The 19,921-nt window shown below is 46.8% G+C and overlaps 1 protein-coding gene across 5 annotated transcripts in view; it reads left to right on the top strand.

Annotated features, from left to right (window-relative positions):
* Positions 1–19,921, top strand: part of CEP128 (centrosomal protein 128) — a 647,014-nt gene that overhangs the window by 602,168 nt on the left and 24,925 nt on the right. For all 5 annotated transcript variants that reach the window (XM_029597698.1, XM_029597700.1, XM_029597703.1 and 2 more), the window contains one exon: positions 18,876–18,984. In XM_029597698.1, the coding sequence (XP_029453558.1) occupies positions 18,876–18,984 (109 nt within the window). The remainder of the gene's footprint in view (positions 1–18,875; positions 18,985–19,921) is intronic.

The following is a 19,921-nucleotide window of genomic DNA, read 5'->3' as shown; positions in this document are numbered from 1 at the left end:
TACTTGGATTTCAGCAAAGCTTTTGATACGGTTCCGCACAGGAGACTGGTGAATAAAACAAAAAGCTTGGGAGTGAGTGCCGAAGTGGTGACCTGGATTGCAAACTGGTTGACGGACAGAAGACAATGCGTGATGGTAAATGGAACTTTCTCTGAAGAGAGAGCGGTTTTAAGTGGTGTACCGCAAGGATCGGTGTTGGGACCGGTCCTGTTCAATATCTTTGTGAGCGACATTGCGGACGGGATAGAAGGTAAGGTTTGTCTTTTTGCGGACGACACTAAGATCTGCAACAGAGTGGACACGCCGGAAGGAGTGGAGAGAATGAGACGGGATTTAAGGAAGCTGGAAGAGTGGTCGAAGATATGGCAGCTGAAATTCAATGCCAAGAAGTGCAAAGTCATGCATTTGGGGAGTGGAAATCCGAATGAACTGTATTCGATGGGGGGGGAAAGGCTGATGTGCACGGAGCAGGAGAGAGACCTTGGGGTGATAGTGTCTAATAATATGAAGTCGGCGAAACAATGCGACAAGGCGATTGCAAAAGCCAGAAGAATGCTGGGATGCATAGAGAGAGGAATATCGAGTAAGAAAAGGGAAGTGATAATCCCCTTGTACAGGTCCTTGGTGAGGCCTCACCTGGAGTACTGTGTTCAGTTCTGGAGACCGTATCTACAAAGAGACAAGGACAAGTTGGAGGCGGTACAGAGAAGGGCGACCAGGAAGGTGGAGGGTCTTCATCGGTTGACATACGAGGAGAGATTGAAGAATCTAAATATGTACACCCTGGAGGAAAGGAGGAGCAGGGGTGATATGATTCAAACTTTCAGATACTTGAAAAACTTTAACGATCCAAAGACAATGACAAACCTTTTCCAACAGAAAAAAATCAGCAGAACCAGAGGTCACGAGCTGAGGCTCCAAGGAGGAAGACTAAGAACCAATGTCAGGAAGAATTTCTTCACGGAGAGAGTGGTGGATGCCTGGAATGCCCTTCCGGAGGAAGTGGTGAAGTCCAAAACTGTGAAGCACTTCAAAGGGGCATGGGATAAATATTGTGGATCCATCAGGTCCAGAGGACGCATATAAAGAGCAGGTAGTAAAATACTGCACGGAGCGGCAGTAGCCACAGAGGCATTCACGGAGCGGGATGCCAGTGGCCAGTGGTAGGTGTCCACCTTCATGGAGCGGAAGGATGTAGGGCTGTCATCTCCCAATTAAATAAAAAACAAAAACAAAAAACAAAACAGGGATGGGATCCATCAGGTCTAGAGGACACATATAAAGAGCAGGTAGTAAAATACTGCACGGAGCGGCAGTAGCCACAGAGGCATTCACGGAGCGGGATGCCAGTGGCCAGTGGTAGGTGTCCATATAAAGAGCAGGTAGTAAAATACTGCACAGAGCGGCAGTAGCCACAGAGGCATTCACGGAGCGGGATGCCAGTGGCCAGTGGTAGGTGTCCACCTTCACGGAGCGGAAGGATGGAGGGCTGTCATCTCCCAATTAAATAAATAATAAAAAAACCCAGGGATGGGATCCATCAGTTCTAGAGGACGCATATAAAGAGCAGGTAGTAAAACACTGCATGGAGCGGCAGTAGCCACAGAGGCATTAACGGAGCGGGATGCCAGTGGCCGGTGGTAGGTGTCCACCTTCACAGAGTAGAAGGATGAAGGGCATCCATCTCCCAATTAAAAAAAGAAAAGAAAAAAAGAAAAAAAAACAGGGATGGGTTCATGGGCTTATAGGTATTACCAATTATTAGGCTTTTCAATATTTGATGATAGTTAATGTGACTTTCAAGGCATTCTTCACTTTCGGTGCATGTCCGGCATGACTCCTTGCTTCAATGACAGGGGAAAAGAAAAACTGATACTTCACACATTTCCAGCATTGCCCTCTGCTTCATGGCAGAGAGCTATGCTGCCGCTTACCCAACTAATCAAACTTAATATTTCACTTGGAAGCAGCTCCAACACTGCTCTCTACATTAATGGTGGGGGTGAAAAGGGAATTAGAACATAAGGTTACTAAGAGCCAAGAGAAACAGTTAAGTATGAGAACAAATGTGTGAAGCTTGCTGGGCAGACTGGATGGACCGGTTGGTCTTCTTCTGCCGTCATTTCTATGTTTCTATGTTTCTATATGTTTCACGCATACCCAGCATAGCTTCAACGGCAGGGGAGAAGAAAAAAGGATTCACACTCACAAAGCGGGGAGTAGCTGGCTTGTTACGGCGGTTACTACCCCAAACCAAATGTGCCTGATACTTCACTTTAGATGCATATCCAGCATAGCTCTCTGCTTCAACGGCAGGGGAGAAGAAAAACAACCAATAAGGGCTGTATAACATAGTCTGGGTTAAAACAAATAAGCATGGGTGTAGCTTGCTTATTGCGGCGGTTACTACCCCTACTACCCCCTAACTAATCAAGCTAGATATTTCACTTGGATGCAGCTCCATCACTGCTCTCTACATTAATGGTGGGGGGAGGAAGGGAAATAGAACCAAGAGCTAAAAGAAACAGATAAGTATGAGAGAAAAAATGTGTGAAGCTTGCTGGGCAGACTGGATGGGCCGTTTGGTCTTCTTCTGCCGTCATTTCTATGTTTCTATAATGGAACAAAGTCAGCAAGGCTTCACCCATGGCAAGTCTTGCCTCACAAATCTGCTTCACTTTTTTGAAGGAGTTAATAAACATGTGGATAAAGGTGAACCAGTAGCTACAGTAATCTTGGATTTTCAGAAGGCGTTTGACAAAGTTCCTCATGAGAGGCTTCTAGGAAAAGTAAAAAGTCATGGGATAGGTAGTGATGTCCTTTTGTGGATTACAAACTGGCTAAAAGAGAGTAGGATTACAAACTGGAGGAAACAGAGAGTAAGATTAAATGGGCAATTTTCTCAGTGGAAGGGAGTGGACAGTGGAGTGCCTCAGGGATCTGTATTGGGACCCTTACTTTTCAATATATTTATAAATGATCTGGAAAGAAATACGACGAGTGAGATAATCAAATTTGCAGATGACACAAAATTGTTCAGAGTAGTTAAATCACAAGCAGATTGTGATAAATTGCAGGAAGACCTTGTGAGACTGGAAAATTGGGCAACAAAATGGCAGATGAAATTTAATGTGGATAAGTGCAAGGTGATGCATATAGGGAAAAATAACCCATGCTATAATTACACAATGTTAGGTTCCATATTAGGTGCTACAACCCAAGAAAGAGATGTAGGCGTCATAGTGGATAACACATTGAAATCGTCAGTTCAGTGTGCTGCGGCAGTCAAAAAAGCAAACAGAATGTTGGGAATTATTAGAAAGGGAATGGTGAATAAAACGGAAAATGTCATAATGCCTCTGTATCGCATAGGGAGAGGAATGGTCAGCAGAAAAAGGGAGGTGTTATTGCCCTTGTGTAGGTCCCTAGTGAGACCTCCCTTGGAATACTGGGTCTGGGTATGTGTGAGAGTAGGGGTTTGAGAGACTATATATGAATGTGGATGGATGACTGCCTGTGTGTGTGTGGATGATTACCTGGGTGGGTGATCTCCAGTCTATGTGTGGGTGAGAGGCTGTGTGTTTGTGGGGGTTAAGAGCCTGGGTAGGGGTGGGTGGGTGAGAGGCTATGTGGGTGGGTAGCTGGGTGAGAGGCTGTATATGTGTGTGGCTGGGTGAGAGCCTGAGTGTGGGGGTGGGGTGTATGTATGACTGCCTATGTGAGGGTGTGAGTGGGTGATTGTGTGAGGGAGGAGGGTAAGAGCCTGTGGGTAGGTGAGAGCCTGGGTATGAGTTTGTAGTGGGTGAATTCCTGTGTATGTGTGGGTGAGAGAGGCTGTATGTGGGGAGGTGGGGTTTGCGATCCTGTGAGTGCTTTGGAAGGGAGGTGAGAACCTGAGTGTGTGTGGCTAGGTGAGAGGGCAACCAAAATGATAAAGGGGATGGAACAGCTCCCCTATGAGGAAAGACTGAAGAGGTTAGGGCTGTTCAGCTTGGAGAAGAGAAGGCTGAGGGAGGATATGATAGAGGTCTTTAAGATCATGAGAGGTCTTGAACGAGTAGATGTGAATCGGTTATTTACACTTTCGAATAATAGAAGGACTAGGGGGCATTCCATGAAGTTAGCATGTGGCACATTTAAGACTGATCGGAGAAAGTTATTTTTCACTCAACGCACAATAAAGCTCTGGAATTTGTTGCCAGAGGATGTGGTTAGTGCAGTTAGTGTAGCTGGGTTCAAAAAAGGTTTGAATAAGTTCTTGCAGGAAAAGTCCATTAATGGCTATTAATCAAGTTTAATTAGGGAATAGCCACTGCTATTAATTGCATCAGTAGCATAGGATCTTCTTAGTGTTTGGGTAATTCCCAGGTTCTTGTGGCCTGGTTTGGCCTCTGTTGGAAACAGGATGCTGGGCTTGATGGACCCTTGGTCTGAACCAGCATGGCAATTTCTTATGTTCTTATGTATATGAGGATGTGTATGTGTTAATGCCAATGTGTAGGTGTGGATGGATGACTACCTGTGTGTGCATATAATTGGGTGGGTGGGTGACTGCCTGGGTGTGTGGAGGGGTGAGAGCCAGTATGTATGTGTGGGTGAGAGCCTGTGTGTGGGCAAGTGAGAGAGGATAGCATTTGTACAGCTCCCACTCTGCCAATCCACAACAATCTCAGAGTGACTGGAAATCGAAACATCCGAGTATGAAGAGCATGAGATTTTTTTAAATCCTTGGTTTCATTATTGGATGTTATTTGATATGTCTGCTGTTTTAAAATATTATATTGGTATTTTGGGAAATTTTATAAATATTTGATGAGATTTTAATTATTGGATGTTCTAATTATCAGTTTTTAAATATTTATTTTTTGATTAGTATGGTTTTACTTTTATGATTGATGTTTTATATCTTTTTATTTTGTTGTTTCTTAGTCTCTTGTTTTGCCTTTGGTAAGGGGCTGTCTTTGTTCAGTATTGTTGCCTTTTCGTAGGTAAGGTTGTAGTTTGAGTGCTGGCAGTTAGGGCTGTTCTTGGTATGGGAGGTTGACTTATATTATAATTGTTTATGCAGGGCTTTCTGAGGGCCAAGCCCACACCCATTGCATGTTACAAAAGGCCTAATGCCATATGGGTTCCTTGTGTCTTTTGTCTCTAGGGGAGAGGGAGGGAGCCTGGGTGGGGGACAGTGCATGTGGGAGGGGACTGAAGGAATAAAACTCAATCCCCTGTTACAAATGTCACTGCACGCCACCGGCCTTCCTATGATGTTTTGGGGACAGGGAGGGGATTGGTCCGCTGGCCCTTTTATTGCCTCTGTTCTCCCTCCTTATAGCAGCACTGTTTAGCTGGATATCTTTTACAGATATCAGGTTAAGTAGTAAGGTACATGGTTAAACAAAGCTGGATAACCTTAGACCTGCCCTGCATGTAGCCAGATAAGTGCCTGAGTATGCCTGTTTGGCCATTTAGACTGATAACTTTTCAGTTATTCATCTAAATTGCTTTTGAATATGGAGCTTCATGGTTTTCTATATATAATGCCTTCCTACCCGCGCCTTCCTGTAAAGACTGTAGCCCACTCCAGGTTTTCTGTGTACCAAGTCTCCGTGACAGCCTCTAGATCAGGGACTTTATTTCTCACACTGTGAGCATTAGTGTGCATAGCTTTCCAGATGCTGTTCTTTTTTCCCCATATTCATACAAGTATTTCATGTTTGATATACCTTAGGGTTTTCTTCACCCATCCCTGACGATCCATGTTTAAAGCATTAACCATGATTCATGCACACAAAATCTGTTTTCTGTACAGAGGATGTGTTTTATGCATGTAAATCATAGTTTGTGTGTGCTGAGCATCTCTCCTGCACACATTTTTGAGGTAGGGCAGGATATCTATAATGAATATGCATGAGATAGATTTGAATGCAGGCTGCCTCCATTATCTGTAAGTTTATCTCCTCCTCATGAGAGGCTTCTAGGAAAAGTAAAAAGTCATGGGATAGGTGGCGATGTCCTTTCGTGGATTGCAAACTGGCTAAAAGACAGGAAACAGAGAGTAGGATTAAATGGTCAATTTTCACAGTGGAAGGGAGTGGGCAGTGGAGTGCCTCAGGGATCTGTATTGGGACCCTTACTTTTCAATATATTTATAAATGATCCGGAAAGAAATACGACGAGTGAGGTAATCAAATTTGCAGATGATACAAAATTATTCAGAGTAGTTAAATCACAAGCAGATTGTGATAAATTGCAGGAAGACCTTGTGAGACTGGAAAATTGGGCATCCAAATGGCAGATGAAATTTAATGTGGATAAGTTGCAAGGTGATGCATATAGGGAAAAATTACCAATGCCATAGTTACACTATGTTAGGTTCCATATTAGGTGCTACAACCCAAGAAAGAGATCTAGGTGTCATAGTGGATAACACATTGAAATCGTCGGCTCAGTGTGCTGCGGCAGTCAATTATTAGAAAGGGAATGGTGAATAAAATTATTAGAAAGGGAATGGTGAATAAAATTATTAGAATGGTGAATAAAATTATTAGAAAGGGAATGGTGAATAAAACGGAAAATGTCATAATGCCTCTGTATCGCTCCATGGTGAGACCGCATCTTGAATACTGTGTACAATTCTGGTCACCGCATCTCAGAAAAGATATAATTGCGATGGAGAAGGTACAGAGAAGGGCAACCAAAATGATAAGGGGAATGGAACAGCTCCCCTATGAGGAAAGACTAAAGAGGTTAGGACTTTTCAGCTTGGAGAAGAGACGACTGAGGGGGGATATGATAGAGGTGTTTAAAATCATGAGAGGTCTAGAACAGGTAGATGTGAATCGGTTATTTACTCTTTCGGATAATAGAAAGACTAGGGGGCACTCCATGAAGTTAGCATGGGGCACATTTAAGACTAATCGGAGAAAGTTCTTTTTCACTCAATGCACAATTAAACTCTGGAATTTGTTGTCAGAGGATGTGGTTAGTGCAGTTAGTATAGCTGTGTTTAAAAAAGGATTGGATAAGTTCTTGGAGGAGAAGTCCATTACCTGCTATTAAGTTCACTTAGAGAATAGCCACTGCTATTACTAGCAACGGTAACATGGAATAGACTTAGTTTTTGGGTACTTGCCAGGTTCTTATGGCCTGGATTGGCCACTGTTGGAAACAGGATGCTGGGCTTGATGGACCCTTGGTCTGACCCAGTATGGCATGTTCTTATGTTCTTATATTCATTAGGGTTATCCTGTAAACCCGACCTGTTGGCAGCCCTCCAGGGCTGGGAATGAATAGCAGTGCGTTAGTGCATCAGCATGCTATTAGCTTACTGCATCAGAAATTCATCTTTTTGCACCTGTTTTAAGAAACTATGCACTGAATTTGAACACGCAGCTTATTAGACTGGGGACATTTTTTATTTTTAGCATTTTTTTATTTAAAATATTTCTATACAGCTTACCTGACTGAAAAACGGACGCCCAAGCGGTGTACAAGAAAAACTAGATTAAAATCCAACAATCCAAATAAAACAAAGAACAATCCATATAAACAAACAGGACTGAGTGAAAGATGGAGCCCATGGGCTGTTACAGTAGAGTTCATGATCCTTCTGGCGGATACAGCCATGTTTTCAATTAAACATATGCTGTTTGTTTAAAAAAAAAAAAAAAAACCATGGACATGCACAATAGATTTCTGCAGAATGTTGGACAGCTTTAGCTCACTGATGGATTTTTTTTCCCTGCAGGGAAAATTTGACAGAATTTTCACATAAATCTCAGGGAGAGACACTGATTTTCCTGAAATAGAATCTGGCTAAATCCGCCTGCCTTGAGTTAGAGCTGAATTCTTCTGCACATCCCTGCTTGTGGTTCTTTTATTTATTAAGATGTGCCCGGATTTCTACTTTCCTCATATTGAATGCAAACCAGATAACCTTATACATGAGGGCAACCTGCACAGAGCAGCGGTTACCACCCTAAACACCTTACTGAGTGCACCCCTCCAACTCCCACATCTACCTCAGCATGCATACACACACACGTCCCCCAAAGCCACCCTCTCGGCCTTCCTTCCCACCACATTCTCCGTGATTCTACGTACCTCCTTCCCACCTAGCTTCCAGTCTCCTTCCCCCTTTATCTTTCTGTCCCTCTACCTGCCGCTTCTCGAGCCTCCATGAAGATCGCACCATTCGCCCTGCGTTGACAGCACCACTGGCCTCTGAGGTTTCCCATGCCCGCTCGTTAGCTGCATCCCTTCTGCGGGGGCAGAAAGCAGGAGGGCTGGAAAATAGATGAGATGCACCACTCTGCTCTTGCAAGGACCAGCCATGATGATGTACGGTGCACGTTAGATGGCGGCAAGAGATTAAATGCCCATGGACATACACCATGGCCGCAGCACCCTGCATTGTAACCCGCTGAAACTTGGCGATGTCGCTCATTAAGATTCTAATAGCATCCAGCACCACTGGGGTCAGAATGGAGTTGGCCACATGGACCCTTGGCCCACCAGCTTTTGGAAAGGGCTATGGTAACAGCAGGTCCATGCAGCGGTTGTTCTGCGGCTGCACCGGGGACAGAACAGACACACGAAAAGAAGGCAGAGACTGACCCGCATGGGCAGGTTGGCTTCCACATTCTTTTCATGCACCTCTTCTGTTTCCAGTGCAGGTGCAGAGCAACGTGGGAGCAGGAGCTTGCAGGAGGAGCTGTGAATCCTCTTCCTGCCTTCTTTCTCACTCCCCACCTGTCTTCCCTCACTCGCCACCTCACTTCCATAGTGACTCCCGCCTGTCTTCCCTCACTCTCCACCTCACTTCCATAGTGACTCTCTTCCTGCCTTCTTTCTCACTCCCCGCCTGTCTTCCCTCACTCTCCACCTCACTTCCATAGTGACTCTCTTCCTGCCTTCTTTCTCACTCCCCGCCTGTCTTCCCTCACTCTCCACCCCACTTCCATAGTGACTCTCTTCCTGCCTCCTTTCTCACTCCCCCCCTGTCTTCCCTCACTCTCCACCCCACTTCCATAGTGACTCTCTTCCTGCCTTCTTTCTCACTCCCCGCCTGTCTTCCCTCACTCTCCACCTCACTTCCATAGTGACTCTCTTCCTGCCTCCTTTCTCACTCCCCCCCTGTCTTCCCTCACTCTCCACCCCACTTCCATAGTGACTCTCTTCCTGCCTTCTTTCTCACTCCCCGCCTGTCTTCCCTCACTCGCCACCTCACTTCCATAGTGACTCTCTTCCTGCCTTCTTTCTCACTCCCCCCCTGTCTTCCCTCACTCTCCACCTCACTTCCATAGTGACTCTCTTCCTGCCTCCTTTCTCACTCCCCCCCTGTCTTCCCTCACTCTCCACCCCACTTCCATAGTGACTCTCTTCCTGCCTTCTTTCTCACTCCCCGCCTGTCTTCCCTCACTCGCCACCTCACTTCCATAGTGACTCTCTTCCTGCCTTCTTTCTCACTCCCTGCCTGTCTTCCCTCACTCTCCACCTCACTTCCATAGTGACTCTCTTCCTGCCTCCTTTCTCACTCCCCCCCTGTCTTCCCTCACTCTCCACCCCACTTCCATAGTGACTCTCTTCCTGCCTCCTTTCTCACTCCCCCCCTGTCTTCCCTCACTCTCCACCCCACTTCCATAGTGACTCTCTTCCTGCCTTCTTTCTCACTCCCCGCCTGTCTTCCCTCACTCGCCACCTCACTTCCATAGTGACTCTCTTCCTGCCTTCTTTCTCACTCCCCGCCTGTCTTCCCTCACTCGCCACCTCATTTCCATAGTGACTCTCTTCCTGCCTTCTTTCTCACTCCCCGCCTGTCTTACCTCACTCTCCACCTCATTTCCATAGTGACTCTCTTCCTGCCTTCTTTCTCACTCCCCGCCTGTCTTCCCTCACTCTCCACCTCACTTCCATAGTGACTCTCTTCCTGCCTTCTTTCTCACTCCCCGCCTGTCTTCCCTCACTCTCCACCTCACTTCCATAGTGACTCTCTTCCTGCCTTCTTTCTCACTCCCTGCCTGTCTTCCCTCACTCTCCACCCCACTTCCATAGTGACTCTCTTCCTGCCTTCTTTCTCACTCCCCGCCTGTCTTCCCTCACTCTCCACCCCACTTCCATAGTGACTCTCTTCCTGCCTTCTTTCTCACTCCCCGCCTGTCTTCCCTCACTCTCCACCCCACTTCCATAGTGACTCTTTTCCTGCCTTCTTTCTCACTCCCCGCCTGTCTTCCCTCACTCTCCACCTCACTTCCATAGTGACTCTCTTCCTGCCTTCTTTCTCACTCCCCGCCTGTCTTCCCTCACTCTCCACCCCACTTCCATAGTGACTCTCGTCCTGCCTTCTTTCTCACTCCCCGCCTGTCTTCCCTCACTCTCCACCTCATTTCCATAGTGACTCTCTTCCTGCCTTCTTTCTCACTCCCCCGCCTGTCTTCCCTCACTCTCCACCTCACTTCCATAGTGACTCTCTTCCTGCCTTCTTTCTCACTCCCCGCCTGTCTTCCCTCACTCTCCACCTCATTTCCATAGTGACTCTCTTCCTGCCTTCTTTCTCACTCCCCGCCTGTCTTCCCTCACTCTCCACCTCACTTCCATAGTGACTCTCTTCCTGCCTTCTTTCTCACTCCCCCGCCTGTCTTCCCTCACTCTCCACCTCACTTCCATAGTGACTCTCTTCCTGCCTTCTTTCTCACTCCCCGCCTGTCTTCCCTCACTCTCCACCTCACTTCCATAGTGACTCCTCTCCTGCCTTCTTTCTCCACTCCCCGCCTGTTTCCCTCACTCTCCACCCACTTCCATAGTGACTCTCGTCCTGCTTCTTTCCACTCCCCCGCCTGTCTTCCCTCACTCTCCCACCTCACTTCCATAGTGACTCTCTTCCTGCCTTCTTTCTCACTCCCCGCCTTTCTTCCCTCACTCTCCACCTCACTTCCATAGTGACTCTCTTCCTGCCTTCTTTCTCACTCCCCGCTGTCTTCCCTCACTCTCCACCTCACTTCCAATAGTGACTCTCTTCCTGCCTTCTTTCTCACTCCCCCCCCGTCTTCCCTCACTCTCCACCCCCACTTCCATAGTGACTCTCTTCCTGCCTTCTTTCTCACTCCCGCCTGTCTTCCCTCACTCTCCACCTCACTTCCATAGTGACTCTCTTCCTGCCTTTCTTTCTCACTCCCCGCCTGTCCTTACCTCACTCTCCACCTCACTTCCATAGTGACTCTCTTCCTGCCTTCTTTCTCACTCCCCGCCTGTCTTCCCTCACTCTCCACCTCACTTCCATAGTGACTCTCTTCCTGCCTTCTTTCTCACTCCCCGCCTGTCTTCCCTCACTCTCCACCCCACTTCCATAGTGACTCTCTTCCTGCCTTCTTTCTCACTCCCCGCCTGTCTTCCCTCACTCTCCACCTCACTTCCATAGTGACTCTCTTCCTGCCTTCTTTCTCACTCCCCGCCTGTCTTACCTCACTCTCCACCTCACTTCCATAGTGACTCTCTTCCTGCCTTCTTTCTCACTCCCCGCCTGTCTTCCCTCACTCTCCACCCCACTTCCATAGTGACTCTCTTCCTGCCTTCTTTCTCACTCCCCGCCTGTCTTCCCTCACTCTCCACCTCACTTCCATAGTGACTCTCTTCCTGCCTTCTTTCTCACTCCCCGCCTGTCTTCCCTCACTCTCCACCTCACTTCCATAGTGACTCTCTTCCTGCCTTCTTTCTCACTCCCCGCCTGTCTTCCCTCACTCTCCACCCCACTTCCATAGTGACTCTCTTCCTGCCTTCTTTCTCACTCCCCGCCTGTCTTCCCTCACTCTCCACCTCACTTCCATAGTGACTCTCTTCCTGCCTTCTTTCTCACTCCCCCGCCTGTCTTCCCTCACTCTCCACCTCACTTCCATAGTGACTCTCTTCCTGCCTTCTTTCTCACTCCCCGCCTGTCTTCCCTCACTCTCCACCTCACTTCCATAGTGACTCCCGCCTGTCTTCCCTCACTCTCCACCTCACTTCCATAGTGACTCTCTTCCTGCCTTCTTTCTCACTCCCCGCCTGTCTTCCCTCACTCTCCACCTCACTTCCATAGTGACTCTCTTCCTGCCTTCTTTCTCACTCCCCGCCTGTCTTCCCTCACTCTCCACCTCACTTCCATAGTGACTCTCTTCCTGCCTTCTTTCTCACTCCCTGCCTGTCTTCCCTCACTCTCCACCTCTTCCATAGTGACTCTCTTCCTGCCTCCTTTCTCACTCCCCGCCTGTCTTCCCTCACTCTCCACCTCACTTCCATAGTGACTCTCTTCCTGCCTTCTTTCTTACTCCCCGCCTGTCTTCCCTCACTCTCCACCTCACTTCCATAGTGACTCTCTTCCTGCCTTCTTTCTCACTCCCCGCCTGTCTTCCCTCACTCTCCACCTCACTTCCATAGTGACTCTTTTCCTGCCTTCTTTCTCACTCCCCACCTGTCTTCCCTCACTCTCCACCTCACTTCCATAGTGACTCTCTTCCTGCTTTCTTTCTCACTCCCCGCCTGTCTTCCCTCACTCTCCACCCCACTTCCATAGTGACTCTCTTCTTGCCTTCTTTCTCACTCTCCGCCTGTCTTCCCTCACTCTCCACCTCACTTCCATAGTGACTCTCTTCCTGCCTTCTTTCTCACTCCCTGCCTGTCTTCCCTCACTCTCCACCCCACTTCCATAGTGACTCTCTTCTTGCCTTCTTTCTCACTCCCCGCCTGTCTTCCCTCACTCTCCACCTCACTTCCATAGTGACTCTCTTCCTGCCTTCTTTCTCACTCCCCGCCTGTCTTCCCTCACTCTCCACCCCACTTCCATAGTGACTCTCTTCTTGCCTTCTTTCTCACTCCCCGCCTGTCTTCCCTCACTCTCCACCTCACTTCCATAGTGACTCTCTTCCTGCCTTCTTTCTCACTCCCTGCCTGTCTTCCCTCACTCTCCACCTCACTTCCATAGTGACTCTCTTCCTGCCTTCTTTCTCACTCCCCGGCTGTCTTCCCTCACTCTCCACCTCACTTCCATAGTGACTCCCGCCTGTCTTCCCTCACTCTCCACCTCACTTCCAAAGTGACTCTCTACCTGCCTTCTTTCTCACTCCCCGGCTGTCTTCCCTCACACTCCACCTCACTTCCATAGTGACTCTCTTCCTGCCTTCTTTCTCACTCCCCGCCTGTCTTCCCTCACTCTCCACCTCACTTCCATAGTGACTCTCTTCCTGCCTTCTTTCTCACTCCCCGCCTGTCTTCCCTCACTCTCCACCTCACTTCCATAGTGACTCCCGCCTGTCTTCCCTCACTCTCCACCTCACTTCCATAGTGACTCTCTTCCTGCCTTCTTTCTCACTCCCCCCTTTGTCCATCCCTCTTGACCCTCACTCTTTTCTCCCCTCTTCTGTCTCACTCTATGTTTTGTCTTTCTCCTTGCACTCTTTGCCTTCGGTGTCTCTCATCCCCTGACACCTTCCTCTCTGTGCATCTAAGAGAGCTTCCAGCCAGGTCTCTGTGTACAGATCCTCACGCCCTTTCCCCCCAGGGAGCTTCCTGCGTTTTCGCAGGTGCCGCCTCCGCACAAAGTCTGCCTGGGCTGAAAGTGCAGGCTCGGGTACTTCTGGCTGCTCCAGGGAGGGCCGCCTTCAGCCAGGGGTACTGAGCCAGGCAGGTGCTGATACAATGCCCCCACCTTGAAATTAAGACAAAGTCTAATCTGTGCACTCTGTTTTCTGACTCGTTTCTAAATCTTCGGTACTACATTATTTTAAATTATTACCAAAGAAGTCTGCTACCATGAGAAAGCTTTTTACAGAGCATCTGTGCTGGTAAGTAAATGCAGACTCTTGCAGAGCACAGGAACTCGGTTCATGTCATATCAGGAACACAATGTTACAGGGTGTTGGCTGAGAGCCACAGCTCTCTCTTTGCTTCTATTTTGCTTTTGAAACTCCTAACTCTTTCTTTTTGATATGAACAGAAATCCCCAGCTTTTTTTTGTTGTTGTTTGGTTGCATGACATACGTGCTGCTTTTTTCCGCTCCGGGTTATAGTACTGAGTGTAATTTCACTGCCCCCACTTGCTTTGCTCTCCGGTGCAGTTTGACTCTGGTTGCAGTCTGATGAACAGCTGCAGCATTGATCTGTGATGGGGACACCTGGATTTTAAGGGCAGGGTTTTCCCTTCCTATCTCTTTATCTCCTCCTTTTATTCTTCTTAACCATCATGTAGAAGTTTGCTGGAGGCAGTCACATGCTTGGGGTGACCTTCAGGAGGCCATAAATTCAGTAATTAGCAGGGCTTGATTCTTGCAGTTGATGTTGAAAGGATTGTGTGAGAATCTTTGATTCATAGCAGAGATCACGTTTGTCTCCTAAGGATCTGATCACAGCTGTTCAGGCACTGATTGTATCTCAGCGGGACCATTGTAATGCTGTATACATGGTACGGGGCTGTTCAGGCACTGATTGTATCTCAGCTGGACCATTGTAATGCTGTATACATGGTACGGGGCTGTTCAGGCACTGATTGTATCTCAGCTGGACTATTGTAATGCTGTATACATGGTACGGGGCGCCCTCATGTAACCATAAGGCTGCAGATTCCGCCCCTTACAAAAATGGCAGCAGTGGCTTCAGCTGCTCTGAATGCCCTTAGTGTGTGGCAGGGGCCTCAACCAGACCTCCCCGAATGAATAAAAATGCTGCACCCATGTGATGCAGTCAGAGGGTCAACGGGTCTCGAAGGTTAGAGGATTAGGAGTCACCCTTAATACAGGACTGAGGCTATGGATGTTTCTCCTTGCAGAAGGCACTTGAGGAGTGGGAGGGTAGATGGGGAAGATGTTTAGAAGTCTCCCTGTGCAAATTCTGAGTCCGGGCTTCCCAAGGAGGAAAGGATTTCCTTCACAAACAGAGCACTGTTGAGGATTGCCCGTTGGGGAGCATCAGAGAGAAAATGCCTGCCAGAGGAAGGTCCTAAGGAGTTGCTGACTGACCACACACAGGAGCCAGAGGTTCCATTGTGAGTGAAATTTGACAGGAAATACAAAGAGAGAGACAGCAAGAAGGACATCTGCTCCACCTAAAAAGTACTGGAAGGGCTGAGGGAGGAAAGGTACCTGCCCCTAAGAGCTGAGTATTTGGGAAGGCTGTGGAGTTCTCTGGAAAGAGAATGAATTTTCAATTTTTGTCCTGGACTTGGACTTAGTGCATTGGAGTCAGAGTGGGAATTGTTGAAGTGACTGGACTGGTGTGCAGAAGAGCCCCAGAGTGAACAAAACCCTAAGGGGCTTGAAAAGTAGATCTTCCCTGCCCCGTGCAGGAACCCAGGAGGTCATGGGGCCTTGCATTCTCGGTGACCAATCCCAGGTGCCCAAGAACTGACTGGGATAGGGGCTATATTAAGAATACATCAGCTAAGACCCTGGCTGGGGTGGGTTATGGGGAACTTGTTATCCTGTTGTTCTCCAGTTCAATATAGGCTGCAATTTAAAATGATGGCGCTAACATTTAAAGCGCTGAACAGTCTTGGGCCTGAGTATTTGCCTTCATGTTCATCTGTGATGCCCCCTCTGGTGAGGAATTGCCAAAAAGGCCAAGGGAACATAAAGTAAGTGCCCCTATTATACGGAACGAACTTCCTCCAGAGCTTTGTGGTATAGAGCAGGGGTGGCCAACTCAAGTCTTCGAGAGCCACAAACAGGTCTGATTTTATAGAGATATCCTTGGTGAATATGCATGAAATAAATGTGCATGCACTGCCTGTATTGTACACAAATATATTTTCTGCATATTCACTGGGATCTCCTGAAAAGCAAGCCTGTTTGTAGCTCTTGAGAACTGGAGTTCGCCACTCCTGGTAGAGGATTCTGTTTATTTTAGGGAAAGGATTAAAGCTTGCTTATTTCATGCAGCCTTTCGGGCGGAGTGATTGGTACTTTTGGTTAGGTGATCATGGAGGTGAGGAAGTTTAGGGTTTAGGTTCTGTTTATCTGAGGTTAGGTGCTACTGTGTTCATGACGCCATGTCCTTATGTTTACTTTATCATTTAGATTGTATATTTTATGTTGTTTTGTTCATCACTTTGGATGGTTTCATGGACGTAATCCATCCATATAAATAAATTAATAAATACTGTTTAATCTCTGTTTCAGCTCTTTCACTTTAATCAGTCATTTTGATTGCAAGAGCTGTGGCCTTCCATCTCATGCAGACTAAAGCCCTTGGAAAATCCATCAGCTTTTTGTTTCTTTTGATGCTGCCAGGCCTGGAGTTCCCATAGGAAAATACACCTTCTCTAATTGGCCAACAGATTGCATCTCTCCATGTTCCTCTCTTACAGGATTGACCTTTAGAAGGACACATCAGGGCCATCTCCTGGTACAGTGATGGTGACGTCAGTTGCCAGTCTAAGGTCAAACTCCTTAAATGAGATTTGCAAGGCTGTAACATGGGGTACAGTTCATGCATTCACCAAACACTTTTGCTCTGATGCTGCTTCTTGTCAGAATGCATGATTTGCCTTATCTGTGCTACAAGATTTTTTTTTTCTGGATAAAGCCCCCATCTCCCACCCTCTTTCAGCACTTTTCTGTTGGCTTCCAGATTTGTCTTCAGTTTCATGATTTGAGTTTCATTTTCAATGCAAACAAACAAAAACACTGGAGAAAAATGACAAAATCTGAGATTTCTCTAATGAAAATATTTATTTTTTTATCTCTGTGTAGTCCCCCTACCTGGTACATCTCTAAGAGTGGGAGGCACACTCATGCAAGAGCTTAGTCCATGACTCAGTTGTGCAAACCCTAATGTTGATCCTCCGATGAGAGGAAGGATTACCTTCAGGGCCCAAAGCATTTAGATGGTATAGCACCAAGGAGACACTGCACACAAGATTTTGGTGTTCTAAAATATAATGTCTTTACTAAACAGTTCAAACTAGAAAGCTGAAATTTGTGCAGTTTTTCTGCAGGAAAATCCTCCTACAGGCACTGAGATTTCACAAGAGGGTCCTAAACCTCGCTGGAACAGTCTTATGTTTTCCTCCTCACTCCTTTTCCTTGGGCAGATGCTGAGCTGAGATTCACACAACAGGCTAAATTCAGCAGTTCCGGTTGCTGGTAGTGCAGTTCAACCATGATCACTAAAGAGCGGTCAAAAGAACTCTGGGACAAAGTTGTAGAAAAGCGCAGAATCGGGGTTGAGTATAAAACAGTTGCAAAGTCCATGAATACCCCTCGGAGCATGGTCAAGATGATTGATTTTTTAATTTTCAGCATTAATTAACCGTTCTCTCCTTTGATCAAGGTGGTGTACAATTAAAACAATCATAGAAATGTAAAAACACACAGTACAACACAATAATCATAATCCTCTAACAAAGACCATTCTGACAAAAATATAATTGCTGGACACCTTAATGAATAGGAGAACTTCACTTAACTAAAGGACTCTCAGAATAGATGTGTTTTTAGTTATTTTTTAAATTGGTAAGCAACCGAAGGTCTTCTGGAAGAGCATTCCAGTGGAAGGTGTATGCTACCACAAAGACCATGCCTAGATCAGGCCATCCCTCCAAACTGGATGACCAAGCAAGAAACAGACTGATTAAGGGAGGCAACCAAGACACCAACAGCAATTTTGAAAGAGCTGCAGGCTTCCATGGCCAAGACTGGTCAAAGTGTGCATTTGATAACAATATCCCAAGCATGCCACACATCTGGCCTGTTTGACAGAATGGCAAGAAAAAGAGCATTACTCAAGAAAGCTCACCTTGAATCCCATTTGAAGTATGCAGAGGAACACTCAGGAGATACTGTAGCCGTGTGTCTCACGAAACTAAAATAGAACCTTTTAGCCTGAATGCAAAGTGTTGCATTTAGTGCAAACCAAACTCAGCACAGCACCCAGAGAACACCATCTCTGCTGTGAAGCATGGTGGGGTTATGGGGAAGTTTCTCTTCGGCAGGGACTGGGGCATTTATCAGAACAGAAGGGACAACAAATGGAGAAAAGTCCTTCAGGAAACCTGCTTCCCTCTGCAAGAAAGCGATACTGGCACAGGCGTTCACCTTTCAGTATGACAATGACCCACAGCTTACACTGGAATGGCAAAGGAACAAAAAGGCAAATGTCGTAGACTGGTATGGCTTGAAGGTTGCTGTCCATCACTGTTTCCCGTGTAAAGAAGAATGGTGTGCAAGGTTGGAGAAAGCCCATCCTACCAGATTTACAGCTGTAATTGCTGTCAAAGGTGCTTCCATCAAGTATTGACTTGGGGGGGGGGGGGGGGGTTGAGATTTATCCAGTTGTTGAATTTCTGTTTTGGTTTTTGGATACGTATATATGCTTTGTCCCTCAATAAAACATTTTTGGCCCTGAAAAGTGTGGAGCATGGTGTGATGATGAGTGGAAAACACCTTATTTAAATGCATGCAGGCCTGACATACACCGGCACAGGAGACGAGGACTTTCCTTATCCACGGTCTGTCCTGACCTGTTTGTGAATTTCTGCTTTTGCCAGATTTGTTTTCAGGGGACCTTTTCCTCCCTCTTCGCTCTTTGAGATCAGCCAGTCGAACTTGAGTTGTCTGGAAGTGGATGAACAGAGGGGAGGGGAGATATAGGGGCAGAAGAGAGAGGATAGGAGAGGGGGAGGTTGCGAGAAGGTAAGATGGAGAAGAATAATGGCAGGATTGGGGGAAAGGGCGCGAGGAGAGATAGTGAGTAAGAAGGTAGTTAGGAGCTAGGAGGGAAGGACCAGAAGAGCAGCATTTAGCTGTGGTGAAGGGAAATACGTTTCCCAGGCTGCTTTATTTAATGAAGGTGGTCCATCCCTGACTCAAATACTTATCTGATTTATGGGGTGCATCTTCTTTTCTCGTTCAAAGGATGAGAAGTTGGACATGGACACCTACAGCACACGACTGAAGACGGTTTCCTCCTCGCTGCGCGGCCCCAACAGCTTCCTGTCTAGTTCCCTGCTGTCGGATGTTGGCTGTAAGTATGAGATAATGACAGAAAACCCCTTCCTGGTGCTTTATTACAAGTCCTGCCCACAAACCAAGCACACTTCCTAATGTTAAAGCTGGATTGGGATTACTGTACAGGAAAGTGGGAACACGGTCTTTCAAAGCGATGTTTTGCAGCAAGGGAAACAGCTTTGTTATTGTTATTGGATGCAGTAAGCCCCACGCACAACAAGAGATCTGTCCTAAAGTAATACAAGAGCTGGGACTGGAACTCCAGAATTGAATTCTCTGCCCATGGTCTGCACCTCCTCCAATTAAGGGCGGGCTTCACAACTCACAATGCACCTCTGGTGTAAGACAACAGGACCCGACAGTGTTGGGCTGGACCTGCTTGCTGTGTAATCTGACAAGCTTGGAGGACGAGGTCTCCTCAGGAGCTGAGCACGTGTAACGCATAACTCTGCTCCATACTGCATAAAAATTCCATTAATACGAAAAGAAAATCAACCTTTATTTCAAGGCTGTGACACGTATCCCTTTTAGAAAAGCAGTAAAGCATTCAAGCTCCATTTTGCCATGAAGTTTGTTATTTCTTGAGTGTTCATAGTCGCGCAACTGTACGCCTTCCATCACTCTTGGACATGTTGACGTCTTCCATAAGATCCTGCTGCTGATGTACACAGTTCTTCTGTTTTATTAATTGATCCATTTATTCTGTATCGATGGGGTTTGGTTTTTTTTTAATAAAGTTATCTGCTCAGGCACGTTATAAATGGGGGGATACATTTTCAAAGCGATCGACATGGGTGAAACTCATTTATTTCCATGTAGAAATACATGTAGAAAAACAGGCAGTTTCCTGTTCCTTGTAAACCGGTTTGATTTGTATTTAATGCAGGAAGATCGGTATATAAAAATCAAAAATAAAAAAAATAAATAAATAGAAATTGGCTGTCTTGTCCAGC

This window comes from Rhinatrema bivittatum, chromosome 4, assembly GCF_901001135.1.
Source record: "Rhinatrema bivittatum chromosome 4, aRhiBiv1.1, whole genome shotgun sequence".
NCBI classification, from domain to species: Eukaryota; Metazoa; Chordata; class Amphibia; order Gymnophiona; family Rhinatrematidae; genus Rhinatrema; species Rhinatrema bivittatum.
The sequence above is the reverse complement of the archived record's forward strand: the minus strand, read 5'-3'. Positions and strand labels throughout refer to the sequence as shown.